The sequence below is a fragment of the Neomonachus schauinslandi genome, chromosome 7, assembly GCF_002201575.2.
Source record: "Neomonachus schauinslandi chromosome 7, ASM220157v2, whole genome shotgun sequence".
NCBI classification, from domain to species: Eukaryota; Metazoa; Chordata; class Mammalia; order Carnivora; family Phocidae; genus Neomonachus; species Neomonachus schauinslandi.
This window is the reverse complement of record NC_058409.1, coordinates 39,628,953-39,642,161: the sequence shown is the minus strand read 5'-3', so window position 1 is coordinate 39,642,161 and position 13,209 is coordinate 39,628,953. Positions and strand designations below refer to the sequence as shown.

General features: G+C 40.1%; 1 protein-coding gene across 2 annotated transcripts in view; it reads left to right on the top strand.

The window, feature by feature from the left end:
- Positions 1 to 1,379: 1,379 nt before the first annotated feature.
- Positions 1,380 to 13,209, top strand: part of MIER3 (MIER family member 3) — a 29,872-nt gene continuing 18,042 nt past the window's right edge. Inside the window, exons 1-3 of one of the 2 annotated variants that reach the window (XM_021701778.2) lie at positions 1,380 to 1,407; positions 4,637 to 4,782; positions 12,349 to 12,483. In XM_021701778.2, the coding sequence (XP_021557453.1) occupies positions 4,684 to 4,782; positions 12,349 to 12,483 (234 nt within the window). In that variant the 5' untranslated portion in view covers positions 1,380 to 1,407; positions 4,637 to 4,683. Of the gene's footprint in view, positions 1,408 to 4,539; positions 4,783 to 12,348; positions 12,484 to 13,209 lie in introns of those variants that run through there. The other variant, XM_021701777.2, reaches the window with a different exon arrangement.

The window sequence follows — 13,209 nt, the reverse complement described above, 5'->3', positions numbered from 1 at the left end:
GGGGATCCGGGGCCCTTCCCGCGGCCCCACGGGGGAGCGGGGCGGTGGGGCGGGGGCTGCGGGGCGGCAGCGGGCCGTGGCGGGGCCGGCCGGGGGGCGGGAGCGGGCGCGGGAGCGGTCTCCCTCCGGGACTAGGCCGCGGCGGCTCCGGCCCCGAGCCGGCTGCGCGACGGGGCCGGACCGGAGGTGGCGACCGGCGGCAGCGAGCCCCGGCCTGGGGACGGCGCCGTGCCATGCCCCCGGGCAGCTGACGCGGGCCGCCGGAGCCTCCGCGCTGCTTTCTAGGGCCAGGGTGGGTGGAAACCGGCCGAGCCCCCCCCTCCCCCCGCTTCGCGGCCGGATTGCAAAGCGGGGAGCGGGCTGCGCCACTGTCCTGCGGGAGGAGTGCTCTGTGCCCCTGGCCCACCGGGTCCGGGCTGCGGCGCCAAGGAGCCTCACGCTCCACTTTGCTCCGGGCACCGAGGCAAGCGGGATGTACGGCCGCCGAGCTTCGCGGGATGAGAGCGGGACTCCTCGCCCCGCAGCCCTGGAGGTGGGGGAGCCCCTGGGTGTGAAGGGGGCAGTCCAAGACTCTCGACGTTATCTCTGGGGGCTCTCGGTAACCCCACTTTCTTCTGGGCTGAAGGAGGGAGGCAGGGCGAGCAAAGCTGCCCTGGACGTGTCCCCCGGGACTGGTGAGCTGGGGGGAGGGGGTGGCGCAGCAGGAGCCCCTTCGGCTGCAGCTCGCTGGGGATAGGGGCTCGTTGGCGGGCCTAGGGAAGGACTGAACACCCTGGAAGGAACTAGCATCTCTGGGACTGAGGGGCCGCGTCTCCAGTTTCGAGAGAGAGAATGGGGGGTTTGCGCTTTGGTTTGGGGGCGGGTGTCCAGTTTCGAGCTGGCCTGCGCTCAGGTCAGAGGACAGCCTCGGAATTGGGGCTCTCGGGCCCCAGGGGTAGACTAGGTGCTCGGAGGACGATTCCCTTCCAGGAAAGGGTATTACTTTGGGAGGTGTTGTTTGGGTCCGTGGAGAGCCGGGTGGGATTTGGGGGACTCCCGAGATGCCGGGCACTGGGGACCGATGCCGTGAGGCGACTGCTCTGGGTTTTGCTTCTCCGCTTTGTAACTTACTGAGTTCCAAGGGGCGGCTTGGAGTTGCCTGTTAGACTCTGGGCTTCATCCCGGCTCTGCGAGTTTGCACACTGGGGACTCGGGGAGGAAGGCGAGGCAGCCAAGAGGGGCCCGAAAGGGGCTGGGAGCGATTGGAGCGAAGCTACGTCTTGTACTTTTGGCAGCTGCGGAGGAGCTCTGGGCTCCGCCTCCTCTGCGCCCTGTTGCCTGCGCTGCCTCTTCCCCCCACCCTGGCTGCGCGATCTAACCGCACGTTTTCTTCTCTCTTCTAGGCTTCTTTTGGAAGTTCGAGCCCAGGTTTGTCCTATTTTCTTACCTCTTCAGTGGGTCCCAGAGGGTAATGTGGGGGGCTCAGAGATCTATTCCTAAAGGTTTTCGCACAAAAATTTGTCCTGCGAGTTTTTTCATTGTTTTTAAGAGTTTCAACGTACATTTTGGTAATTCAGTTGTTCGAGGAAGGAACAGTTACACTTTTCTCTTTTTTTTTCATGCTGAAAAAAATAACTAGTTACAAAGCTGCTAACAGACAAGTGTTCTTTTTAAGTAATATAGCTTCAGTTATCACATACCGTTTTTTTTCCTCCAAGCCTGAAACAGTTAATCTCAAATTAACTTTCCACTAACTTTCCCAGGTTAGTTTAGATTTTCTTTTTCAAGAAATCAACTCTTTAAATTGTCGAAACTTTGGGATTACTCCCCATCTCTCCTTATTTTGTCTCCTAAATTTTTCACAATTGAGAAATGACTATAGATTGTATTAAAATTGGAACTTGAGAGTTTCAATTTTCCAGTAAAGCTACCTAAAAGAAACATAGAATTCCAAGTTTGTCACAGGAAAGTGATAATACAAAATTTTGAGGTGAGGCAGCCTTAGATCATCGAGTAGTGATTAACCTTTTTGAAATGGGAAACACTTGTCAGGTTCTGATGAACGCAGGGGACTGTCTCCTGAACTCTCCACATATGCATCATTGCATACAGTTTGGGGTTTCTGGCTCCCCTGAGTCCCATCATGAGAGGACAGTTTGGTTTCAATTTCTCACCCCCTTTCCAGCCCTTTTTTGGCTGTCTCTTTTCTCTCTGATAGTCTACAGGAAAAGTACCTATGAACTACTCCAGGTCCCTTATTTTACACTTGATAAGACTTTTTCTCTACTGAGAGTCACCTAATTAATAGAGCCTGGAAAAGCTCCCAAATTCTCCCTTGCAACATGTTGCCTTAGAGTGAACAGCCCATTTCCTTGCATACTATTTTGTGCATTTAGTTGACTTTTAAGGTCTCACTTGATTATCCTTCAAGGTATTATAAAATAGTCACCAAGTAGAAGAAATTTGTGGTTATTTTTCAGATAGCTGTCTACATCTTTACATTTAAAAAGTTGTTTTAAGAAGTTTTTGTAATTTTGAGACAAACATTTCTTTGTCATAACTGATTTCAGGAACAGAATATTTATATACATGATGCCAAACATCTGGATGATAATGGAATTTTTCCATTTTGCATCACTGTCTGCTTTTAAGAAGTTGCAATCTAAATAAAGAGCAAGAAGACATTGTGGCTTTGGTGTTTAAAAAAACTTTTATAACCTGTTTTTAATCACTTAGCCAATTTTAAAGAAAATATTAGAGCTTAGAAGAGGCTCTTGAGGTCATCTAAGCCAACACTATGCATTTTACAAATGAAAAACTGGACCTGGCCCAGAAAGTTTAAATGACTTGCCTCAGGTCTCAGCAGGCCAGGGACAAAGCCAGGAGTAGACCCATAGGCCCTTTGATTTCTGGCCCTTAACTGAATACCTTCCACTTTAAGAGGGAAGAGCACTGTGACCAGTGATGTGGGGATTACAAAAGAGGACAGAGCTCTGCCTTAAAGAGGTGGAAAAGTTACCATCTGTTTCATTCCTGACACTTTATATACCACAGAGGTTTCCAGGAATTCCTCAAAATAGGAAATTGATAATAGTGGATGTTGTGCTTTTGAGCTCTTTAATAAATATTCATTTTTCTCCTTAAAATTAAGTTAAACCATCTGTATTTCAACAGGTTTTAAAATGAACAGATAATATCTTTCAACATTAAAAAAATAACATCATAATGTAAGCTTCCTAAAGAATTAAGTTCCATAGAAATTGTGTTATTTTTAGGACTAATGATTAGAGTTCTCCAAACTCAGCATCAAAATCATTGAATGATGTCTGTATTTTTTCTCATAGTGAAAAATCCTTGGTGTAGGTCAGTGTTTTGGTAATGATCTCATGCTGTCCTTAAATGTTTGAAATTTAAAATATTAAATAGCTTTCCTAAAAACAGACCAAACTTTTTATGTTAAATGTACTTCCTTCCACTTCACCCTTCCTCTACTCCAAGATTCTGGTACTTCTTTGCTTCCCTGCTTCGAGAGTTACTGGTCTAATTGAATTAGATACTAGAGTAAAACAGAAAATTCTGTTTTTCATAGATTCGATTTCATTCTCTTGGGATTATGAATCTTACTCATTTTTCAACTTTGTTTTCAGAGTATCCTGTTGACTTCACATTTGCTTATAAAAAGCATTACAATTTTATAAACCAGTATGAATTGGCCAAAACAACTTGCAGCAGGATACATCTTCCAAAAACCTGCAGATATGATTTTTCTATATTTCCTTCACATAATCTTAAAAACTAATTACCTTATTAGTCGTACAAAGAAAAGCATGCTCTTACAATTTAATGCCTGTGCGGAGAGCTTGAAATATAGTTATGGACATGAAAAGTGACATACTACTTTTAGAGACTGACTTGCTATATAGTTGCTTCACAAAAACTTGTATTTTTCTCATGAACCAGATTTCTATTGTGTTTTGTACCTTTGAGGGTTGCAAGTTGGGTAACATAATGTATTCTCTTTGCCTAAAGTGTTGAGCTTTAGTGGATAACAGATTCTTTTGAAATCTTCCATTAATAATCCTTCTTTCATTTTTCTGTTGCTTTTAGACAAATGCATTAAACTAACTGACAAACAAGTTTGACTTTTATCTTAGAACATTTTTTTAGGACTCCTCCGTTTAAATCACTTTGTTGCCATTATAAGTTCTGTTCTCATGGACTGGACTTCTTATTAAAGTGTTTTTAAATTACTCTGCCTTGTTCTTTTGCTGATTTAGATATCTTTTCAGAACTGTATGGTCCTTATAACCTGTTAAGTATATAGTAAATGCGGGGCGCCAGGGTGGCTCAGTTGTTGAGCAACTGCCTTCGGCTCAGGTCATGGTCCCAGGGTCCTGGGATCGAGTCCCGCATCAGGCTCCCTGCTCCGCTGGAAGCCTGCTTCTCCCTCTCCCACTCCCCCTGCTTGTGTTCCTCTCTTCCTGTGTCTCTCTGTCAAATAAATAAATAAAATCTTTAAAAAAAAAAAAAGTATATAGTAAATGCATTTAATAAAGCTCACATATAAACATTAAAAGGAACTGGCAAAAGAACACAAATTATTTTCTCTCGTAAGTAACGTTGTGAATGTGTAAAGTGATTGTTTGTTTCATTCCAGTTGGGTCTTTGTCTTCTGAGGATCATGATTTTGACCCCACTGCTGAGATGTTGGTCCATGACTATGATGATGAAAGAACTCTTGAAGAAGAGGAAATGATGGATGAGGGTAAAAACTTCAGTTCTGAAATTGAAGACTTAGAAAAGGTAAAGGATTTTACTTTCATATTTTAATAGCAAACTTACAGTAAAGATTTTGAAATTCTATTATAAATTATTTTACAATCTGTCTGAAATAAAAACAGGATCAGGATCTTTGTTTTTGACCTAACTTTTATGTACTGTCACTGATTTTCTCATTATTTTGAAGGAAAGCCTAATAAGTAGTTTTTTATTTAATTTTTCAAAATTATTTTATATCTCTTAATCTAATTTTTAAGTATTTGAAGCACAGTGAAGTAGGTACATGTGGTCATCTTACAGATGAGAATGAGATATAGAGAACTGTGGGCCCTAAACTTGGTTCTGAATCGTAGCCCAGCCCAGTGCATTATACCACACTATTCTACTTAGCATCACACTTGAGTTTAAGTAAACACTGCAGTAGATACAGGGAGAAGTCTTTTCCTTTAAATAACTTGTAATCTGGTAGAATACTAAAAGAACATTGAAAGTGAAAAAGTTTTACTCTGTTTTTAATTGTAAAACAATAATGTCCCATTTTCCACCCCTCAGCCATCTTTTAAAAAGTTGGCAAGAGTAAATGTAGTTTATAACTTCTTTAACCCACAATCAATAGAAATGGAAATGAACTGGATTTTAAACACATATTTATACCAGGACTACAGAGAGAGGTCTCCATAGGGGTCACTTGAAAAATGTAGGATTATACTTATCTATAAATTAACCTTATTTGCACATTTCTGATCAGCCCAGAATAACAAACGCTTTCAGGAATAATAATAATAATAATCCTTTGAGTTTTTATACCTCTTTTTCTTCAAAGAGACAAGACACATTCTTACATAATCTCTTCTGCTATCTTTGTGAGGCAGAGATGAATTCTTATTGCATTTCTCCCTTCATGTTAATATACAGGGAAACAGAGGCAGTCTTCAGGATCTAGACTCCAGGCTTACTTTGGTAGACCTGAAAATTTCTAAACATGTTCATTCACTTGACAAATTAATCCAACACAATTGCTGTTAGATTTAATCATTAAAAAAACCCAAAAAAACAAAACCAACTTATAGCCAAACAGATTTGAGAATATAGAGATAAAATGGTTGGGAAATACTTAAGAAAAGCTTTGGGTATTGATCCTTTCAGGGGTCTTGATAAAATATTGCCTTTTGATAAAAGATGTCCAAGAGTCTTGAGTTCTGCTTGGCTTTATTCGGGCACTTCTTCCTACCTCTTATGAATGGGTAGCCTAGAATAATTGAGAATTATATAATCCAGCTAACATTATCTCTCTGTCAAATAAAAATCTTAAAAAAATAAACACTGGTAATTAATTTTTTGCTTTGTAATGATATCTATCACTAATTTGAAGATTCAGAAAAATTAGAGGTCTTTAAATATTTCAACTTCTCTGTACTTGGACAGTTTTGCTTCTTGGTATTTTATGACATTCTTGGAAATTGGGACAGAAAACTACAGGTGATCTTTAAACAGATTCTAGGGAAGACCTAAGAACTGTGTCTCCACTTAGAAGCCTAATCTTTCTCTCACTGAACAGTGGATAAGAGGAGCTATTTCTAAGAGTGACTGACTGCCCACTTCCTCCGAACTATAATTCTTATCTGTAGTAAAGCATAACTATGTAGATGTGGTCTCTATTCTTTGTTGATATTTAATGAAACATGACACTGAATACAAAATAGCAGATAGAAATACAAATATAAAGAGTAAAAATCGTTTATAGAGGAAATTTAAAATTATTTCTATATCATTTAATGTACTCTGTTCATCTTTTATTATTGGAACTTTGATTTAGGTATTTGTAAATGTTCACAGTTTTAGGGGCTTGATGTTAATGTTTGTTTTTAGAAATTACAGTAAGTTTTTATACTCATAGTAAACTGGATAGTTTATAGACTATAAATATGGCCTGTATTTTAGTGCTTACAAATTTTTAGTACAGTATGTATTAAAAATAAGAGATAAAAACAGTTTTTGTATAGTAGAACTTTGGTATAGAGAATACATTATGTGACTAGATTTATGTTATTAAACGTATAAAATAAGGTTTACATTGTGTCTTACTATAGTTTATTCATGTTATTGTTTTGTGAGGTTTTAATTTAATAGTCTCCAGCTATAACTTTTAGAGAAGTTCTTTACAATAATACGTAGATTTCTCCCTTGATGATATTCATTGTGGAATGAGAAAGTAAAAATCACCTTTTCTACCACTTACACTTTGGTATAGATCCTTCCTGTTTTGTGGGTTTGTTTGTTTGTTTGTTTGTTTTTAAAGATTTTTTATTTATTTATCTGAGAGAGAGAGTGGGAGACAGAGAGCATGAGAGGGGGAGGGTCAGAGGGAGAAGCAGACTCCCCGCTGAGCAGGGAGCCTGATGCGGGACTCGATCCCGGGACTCCAGGATCATGACCTGAGCCGAAGGCAGTTGCTTAACCAACTGAGCCACCCAGGCGCCCCGGTTTGTTTGTTTTTTTTAATTTTTTAAAACTACATGTATACTGTTTTGCAATGCATATTTTAAGATATCAGACTGGCGTCATATGAAAATTGTTCTACACTTCACTTGAACAATTTCTGTTGATCAATCCAGGAGCACCATCAGGTGTATTGGATGAGTATTAGCATTATTTCCTTGGTTAAGAGTCCTTGTTGATTGTGAAATGTACCATAGATTTAAAGAAGTAATATAGATGGAGGCAAGGAAGAACAGTACTATGGGCAATGTGTACATTGATAATGGGATGCATCCTAATTTCTGGCACGTGAGGTTATGCATCATAGGATCAAGGAAATTATGATACTTTTCTATTTACAGATGAAGAAATGTAGGTGAGGGGAGTTAGGTGATTTGTCTACAGTAATGGTTAGCAGTTAGTGAGTCCTCTGCCTCTAGATTTTATGTTCTTCCTGATATAAAACCTTTGAGTTAGAAAATAGTTCATTTATAAGTATGACTAGACTCAAATATGCCCCTTAAAATTTAAATAGGGTCAACAAAATACCTGAGAAAAAGAAGAGAAAAATTCTCTACCTGTGATAAGGTGCTGGATCAAACTTCTACGCTGATCTAGCCACCACAGATCTCAGAGACTGAGATTTACTCATTTGATTTTTTTAAAAACTTCTTTTGTGCTTCAGAGAACAGTCCTTTATTAATAGGTCTAATAGCTCACTTGTGAAGTGCTTCAGAGATTAGATTCACCTTTTCTGGTTTTGCTATACAAGTTTTTAGTACAAGTAATTTCTGTATTTTATCATCAGCTCCCTTTAGGTAACTAGTGTCATTCCTTGAATGTGTTGATAAAGTTCCACTAAGATAGTCACCTTCTTCCTCAACAGATGATCGTACTTGTGTCTTTATAGAGAAAGTGGGGTTTTCATGAGTGACTACCTGGAATCTCCTATGTGCCCCACACATACAAACTTAACTTTTATACTCATTCTTCTCTCCCTACTGTCCCAAGAGTATATGCCACATCCTAAGCTAACTCTTAATTCCATCCCTCCTGCCCTAAGTCTTTCCTTCCCACTTATTTTTTAAAATCAGCATAGAGAATCCTACTCATATGTTTCCTAAATTTGGGAGAAATTGTTTTAACCCTGTGTTGCCCTTAGTGATTCTCTTTTTATACTGTATGTATTCTCTCCCCTCCATTCAGTTCATTCATGTACTTTCCTCCATCGATTCAGCTTTGTTTCTCCCAGTAGGCTGTAGGATCACCAGTAATTCCTGCTTGACAGGTACAGAGAATTCCTCTCTCTCTTTATTTCGCTTGATTTCTCTTTGATATTTGGCCTACAGTGACTATCTCTGGTCTCTCCACACTTGCTTCTTCCTTAGCTTATGTAATTCTGCTTTCTCTTAGTTCTGCTCTCTGGTATTTATGGGCCATTCTTTCTTTGCCCACATTTTAATTGATGGCATTTCCCAGAGTTCTAGCTTTTGTCTTCTCACTCTCTATGCCTTTTCTGGATGATCTCATTCAAGCCCATTGCTTCAGCTTTTGCCTTGAATTATCATTTACTACCCCACTGTCCACCTTCAAGTTTGTCTGATGTTTCTGTCTCATAACGGTGCTATAGGTATTTAGCCTTTGCAGGCCAGAAACAGGCAGTCCTTTTAGACTCTTCTGTCACTTTCATTCACTTTATCAAGTAGGTCAAGAAATACATTCTTTTCTCTTAATTTTGCTCAGATAATTCCCTTCCTTAGTTGAGGCTCTCCTTCTTCTACTCCCCCTAGAATGTTATTTTCAAAATGTATATTGTGCTTAAAATCTTCCAGACATCTCCCATTGCCTGTAGGGTAATATATCTGGAAGTTCTTCTAATAAAGCATATATTCCCTTCTCTTTTCTTTGTATCCTCTTGCCTTCTTTGGCTTTAGATATCTAGATGCTAACGAATGCCAGATGTATATCTTTAGCCCAGCCTGATCCTCGATGAACACCAGGCTGCTGGCCAACTTGACTCTTCTACTTAGATGTCTCATAGTCCTCTCAGACTTAACTTGTGTCTTCTGCAGAACTTTTGTTTCCTTCAGAAACCCATCCTCAGTCCTTTCTTCTTTTTATTTTTTTTTAAAGATTTTATTTATTTTTTTGACAGAGCACAAGCAGGGGGAGCAGCAAGCAGAGGGAGAAGGAGAAGCAGGCTCCCCATCTAGCAGGGAGCCCAATGTGGGACTTGATCCCAGGACCCTGGGATCATGACCTGAGCCGAAGGCAGATGCTTAACTGACTTCAGTCCTTTCTATCTCGGTAAAAGTTACCACCATATAGGCAGTTGCTCAAATAGAAATCTGGAGAGACATTTCTCTCCCTTTCACTCCCACATCCAGGAACCCATTTGATTCCACCTTAGAATATATATCATCTATTAACTTCTCTCCATGTTTATATCACTACCTTAATCCAGCATGAAACCCTTAGGTGGTCTCCCTGCTTTTCTCTTGTCTCTCCACCTCCTCAAACTTTTCTTTATGTAGTTGCCCAACATTTAAGAAGAAATAAAGTCATGGCACTCCCCCTTTATCCCCCCCCCCCCTTTTTTTTTTAGTCTCCATTCACTTCCCATTACGCTGGGAGTAAAGGTCACTCTCTGTCTTCCCTTTGACCCTGAGAAAGTAGACTCTCTACATTATTCTGGACCCTATTTATTTCCTTTGCATTCATTGTAATTGGCAGTTTTATATTTGTGTATTGTGATTATTCTCCCTCCCCTCTGCCCTCTAGACTGTACTCTGTAGAAGGGCAAGACCTATTTTTCATACTGGCACTTGGCACAGTGGCCTACTGGCACCCAGTAACTGCTCAGTCAGTGTTTCTTATGACACACCACAAGTCCCTAGTACACAGCCCTCATCTGTCAAATGCCTCTTCATCTGTCAAGACTTAGCTCAGTCTTTGCACCCTATGTGGCACCTCCCTAACCTCATGCATGCCATTATTCCTAGAGTTTAGTTCTTCCCTTCTCTGTACCTACCAGTGTATACTACCATTTCTGGAATTGATTTTTGCAATCAACACTTTGTATTATAATTGTTAACTTACCAGTTTCTTCCATTAAGACTTGAACTCATTCAGAGCAGGGACTTTCTGTAAATTTCTGTATCTACAGCTAGCAACCTCTGCATAGTACCTAGGACCCAGTAAATGCTGTATTGATGGAAAGGTGGATTATTAGTGTATGATGCATGAAAATTGACATCTCCCCAGCTCATGGAGAGAATCTGAAACTATGAGGTTTTGAAGAAATAATACAGACAGGTGGTTTGCAAAAGCTTCAACCCTAACTCCTCTTAGAACCAATATGAGCCAAAGGGAATGGGCTGCATGGAATCTGCAAGGAGCAGGACTAGAGAGACTCTGAATCTGGTTCTGGGCACATTTGAGGGGTTCTGTTCTTTGATTTGGGAGAAGAAGAATTCACGAGGTTTCCCCATGGTATGGGTGAACTTCTGTCCATCCTGACCATCCAACTCCATTTGTGCTGACTCCATGCTACCAAAGCAGCTTTTTAACTGATTCCAATCCCAAGCTGAAAGGATTTCATGAGTGACATGATTGGTATGGTCACTGGAAAGGCACATGTCTCCTACTGCAAATTTACAAAGTCACATTCTGTCATAAACCTTTTCTATAGAGCTCATTTAGCATGAATCTGTTTGAAGCAGGCACAGTGAAAAATATAAGTTCTAGACCTGTAAAGGTGAAGAAGGCCAGATTCTTGGGCACCCCTCCGAGCCTGACAGTGGCTTTCTAGAAATCATCACTGGCTCATTTCAGCTCACTTTGTGATCAGCTGAGGACATGTTTTAGCATTTTCATGCTTTTGCTTCATGACTGAGGCATTTTGCCTTAAAGGGAAAACGGAAGGGGCGCCTGGGTGGCTCAGCCGTTAAGCGTCTGCCTTCAGCTCGGGTCATGATCCCAGAGTCCTGGGATCGAGCCCCGCATCGGGCTCCCTGCTCTGTGGGAAGCCTGCTTCTCCCTCTCCCACTCCCCCTGCTTGTGTTCCCTCTCTCTCTCTGTCAAATAAATAAATAAAATCTTTAAAAAAAAAAAAAAAAAAAGGGAAAACGAAACCTATAAGCAAGTTTAATGAATTTCTTAATAGATGAGCATAAACATCTCTAAAATATTGAGCAAATTAACTAGTCTGTAGATCTATTATTTTGTATTTATATATTTGAATAGTTGTAAATAGCTGTATATAGTTTAGTAGTTGAATTAAGATATTTTTAAAAAGGAAATACACCACTTATTTCCAGATGGATTAGTTGGGGGAAAAGGGTGCCAAAATATGGCATGGCGTAGGTATTCATAACATAGGAAGCATTGCAGCCAAAGTATGTACTTTTATCAAAGCATCGCTGCCAGTAAGTGAACTGGTGGTACTGGAATTTGAACCCAGAACTAAGCCTCCGTTTTGTCACCTGTACGATGGCCGTAATGATAATAAACTTCAGTAGGTGTTTATGGAAGAGAAACCTAAAACAATTGTACAGAATACAGATATGGTGCTAGTAATAGAAAGGATAATTTTGAAGAGTAATACATAAATATTACTGGTGTTAGTGGTTGCCCTTCGGTGCTCGCTTCGGCAGCACATATACTAAAAGTGGTTGCCCTTTGGCTGTCATCCAATTAACATGAAGAATTAAACCAAGTGGTCTTCAACTGTTAAATCCAAGGAAACACACTGAGTATTATATGAAGTTATTGATTGATTACTTGTAAGTTCTTTCAAGGTAAATCTTTATACTAATGTTGAATGCTTAAAAAAAAAATCACTAAATATTTGAGGAATTTTTTAAAGAGTGAAATGATGCTGGAAATAAAAATGAAGATGTTAATCATTAGACTTTGTTAATAAGTTAATAATAGCTCTGACTGTTTGAGCCTATTTTCTAGCAGTAGTACAAAAAGAAAAACTAAAACTTGGCTTTGATTTGATACTGCTTTTTTATAATGTGTTTTATGAACATTAAGGGCATCACAGTTTATCTGTGCTTCTGTATTGTGACATGTACTGAGTTTATGTTTGTGCCCTGGCTTGAATAGGAAGGAAACATGCCTTTAGAAGATTTACTGGCGTTCTATGGCTATGAACCTACAATTCCGGCAGTGGCAAATTCCAGTACAAATAGCTCCCCAAGTGAACTTGCTGATGAACTACCAGACATGACACTAGACAAAGTGAGTACAAGCATTTAAAAGAAAAATTCCAAATCCATTACCATTGGCTGTTTTTATTAGTTTCCTTTTCATTAAAAGCATTTTGTATTTCTGAAATGTAAATTTCTTATTGACCCATTGCTCTTTATCATTTTGGTGACCGATTTAAATATTGTTTGGCTTTGATTACACTGCTTTAAAAGTACTAGTAGCTTCTTAATACTTTGTATGTTTGAGCGTTCTCCCATAAAGTTTTTCTTTACTATGTTGACATACAGTATCTAAACTTAGATTTTGCCCTAACTTTTTTTGATCCTCTGAACACTTGAATGCATTGATTAATAAATCCCCCAGAAGCCTTCAATCCAAGCTGGCTTAGATGTGGAGTGGTTGGGGAGAAGTTCTGTTTTCTTGGGCTCTGTGAGTGAAGGCAGCCACAGCAGCCAAGGCCTTGGTGACACATCTGTCACACTGTTGGTTGTGGGGAAGGCATAGTCCCTGCTGAGGGCAGTTCACACAGCCACGGTCTCTGCTAGCTTTCTATGGTCTCTGGAAAGGGACTCTCAGACAGGGAGAGGAATCCACATCTTGGCACCTCTTCCTGTGAGTTTTGTTGTTTCCCCTTTTCAGTCAGATGTGGTATTAACGTACCACACCTTTAATGACTGTAGTCACTCGGCAAATACTGAGTGCCTATGTACCAGGCACACAGATGACTCTGTACTTAGATAAAAGTTAATTCAAACG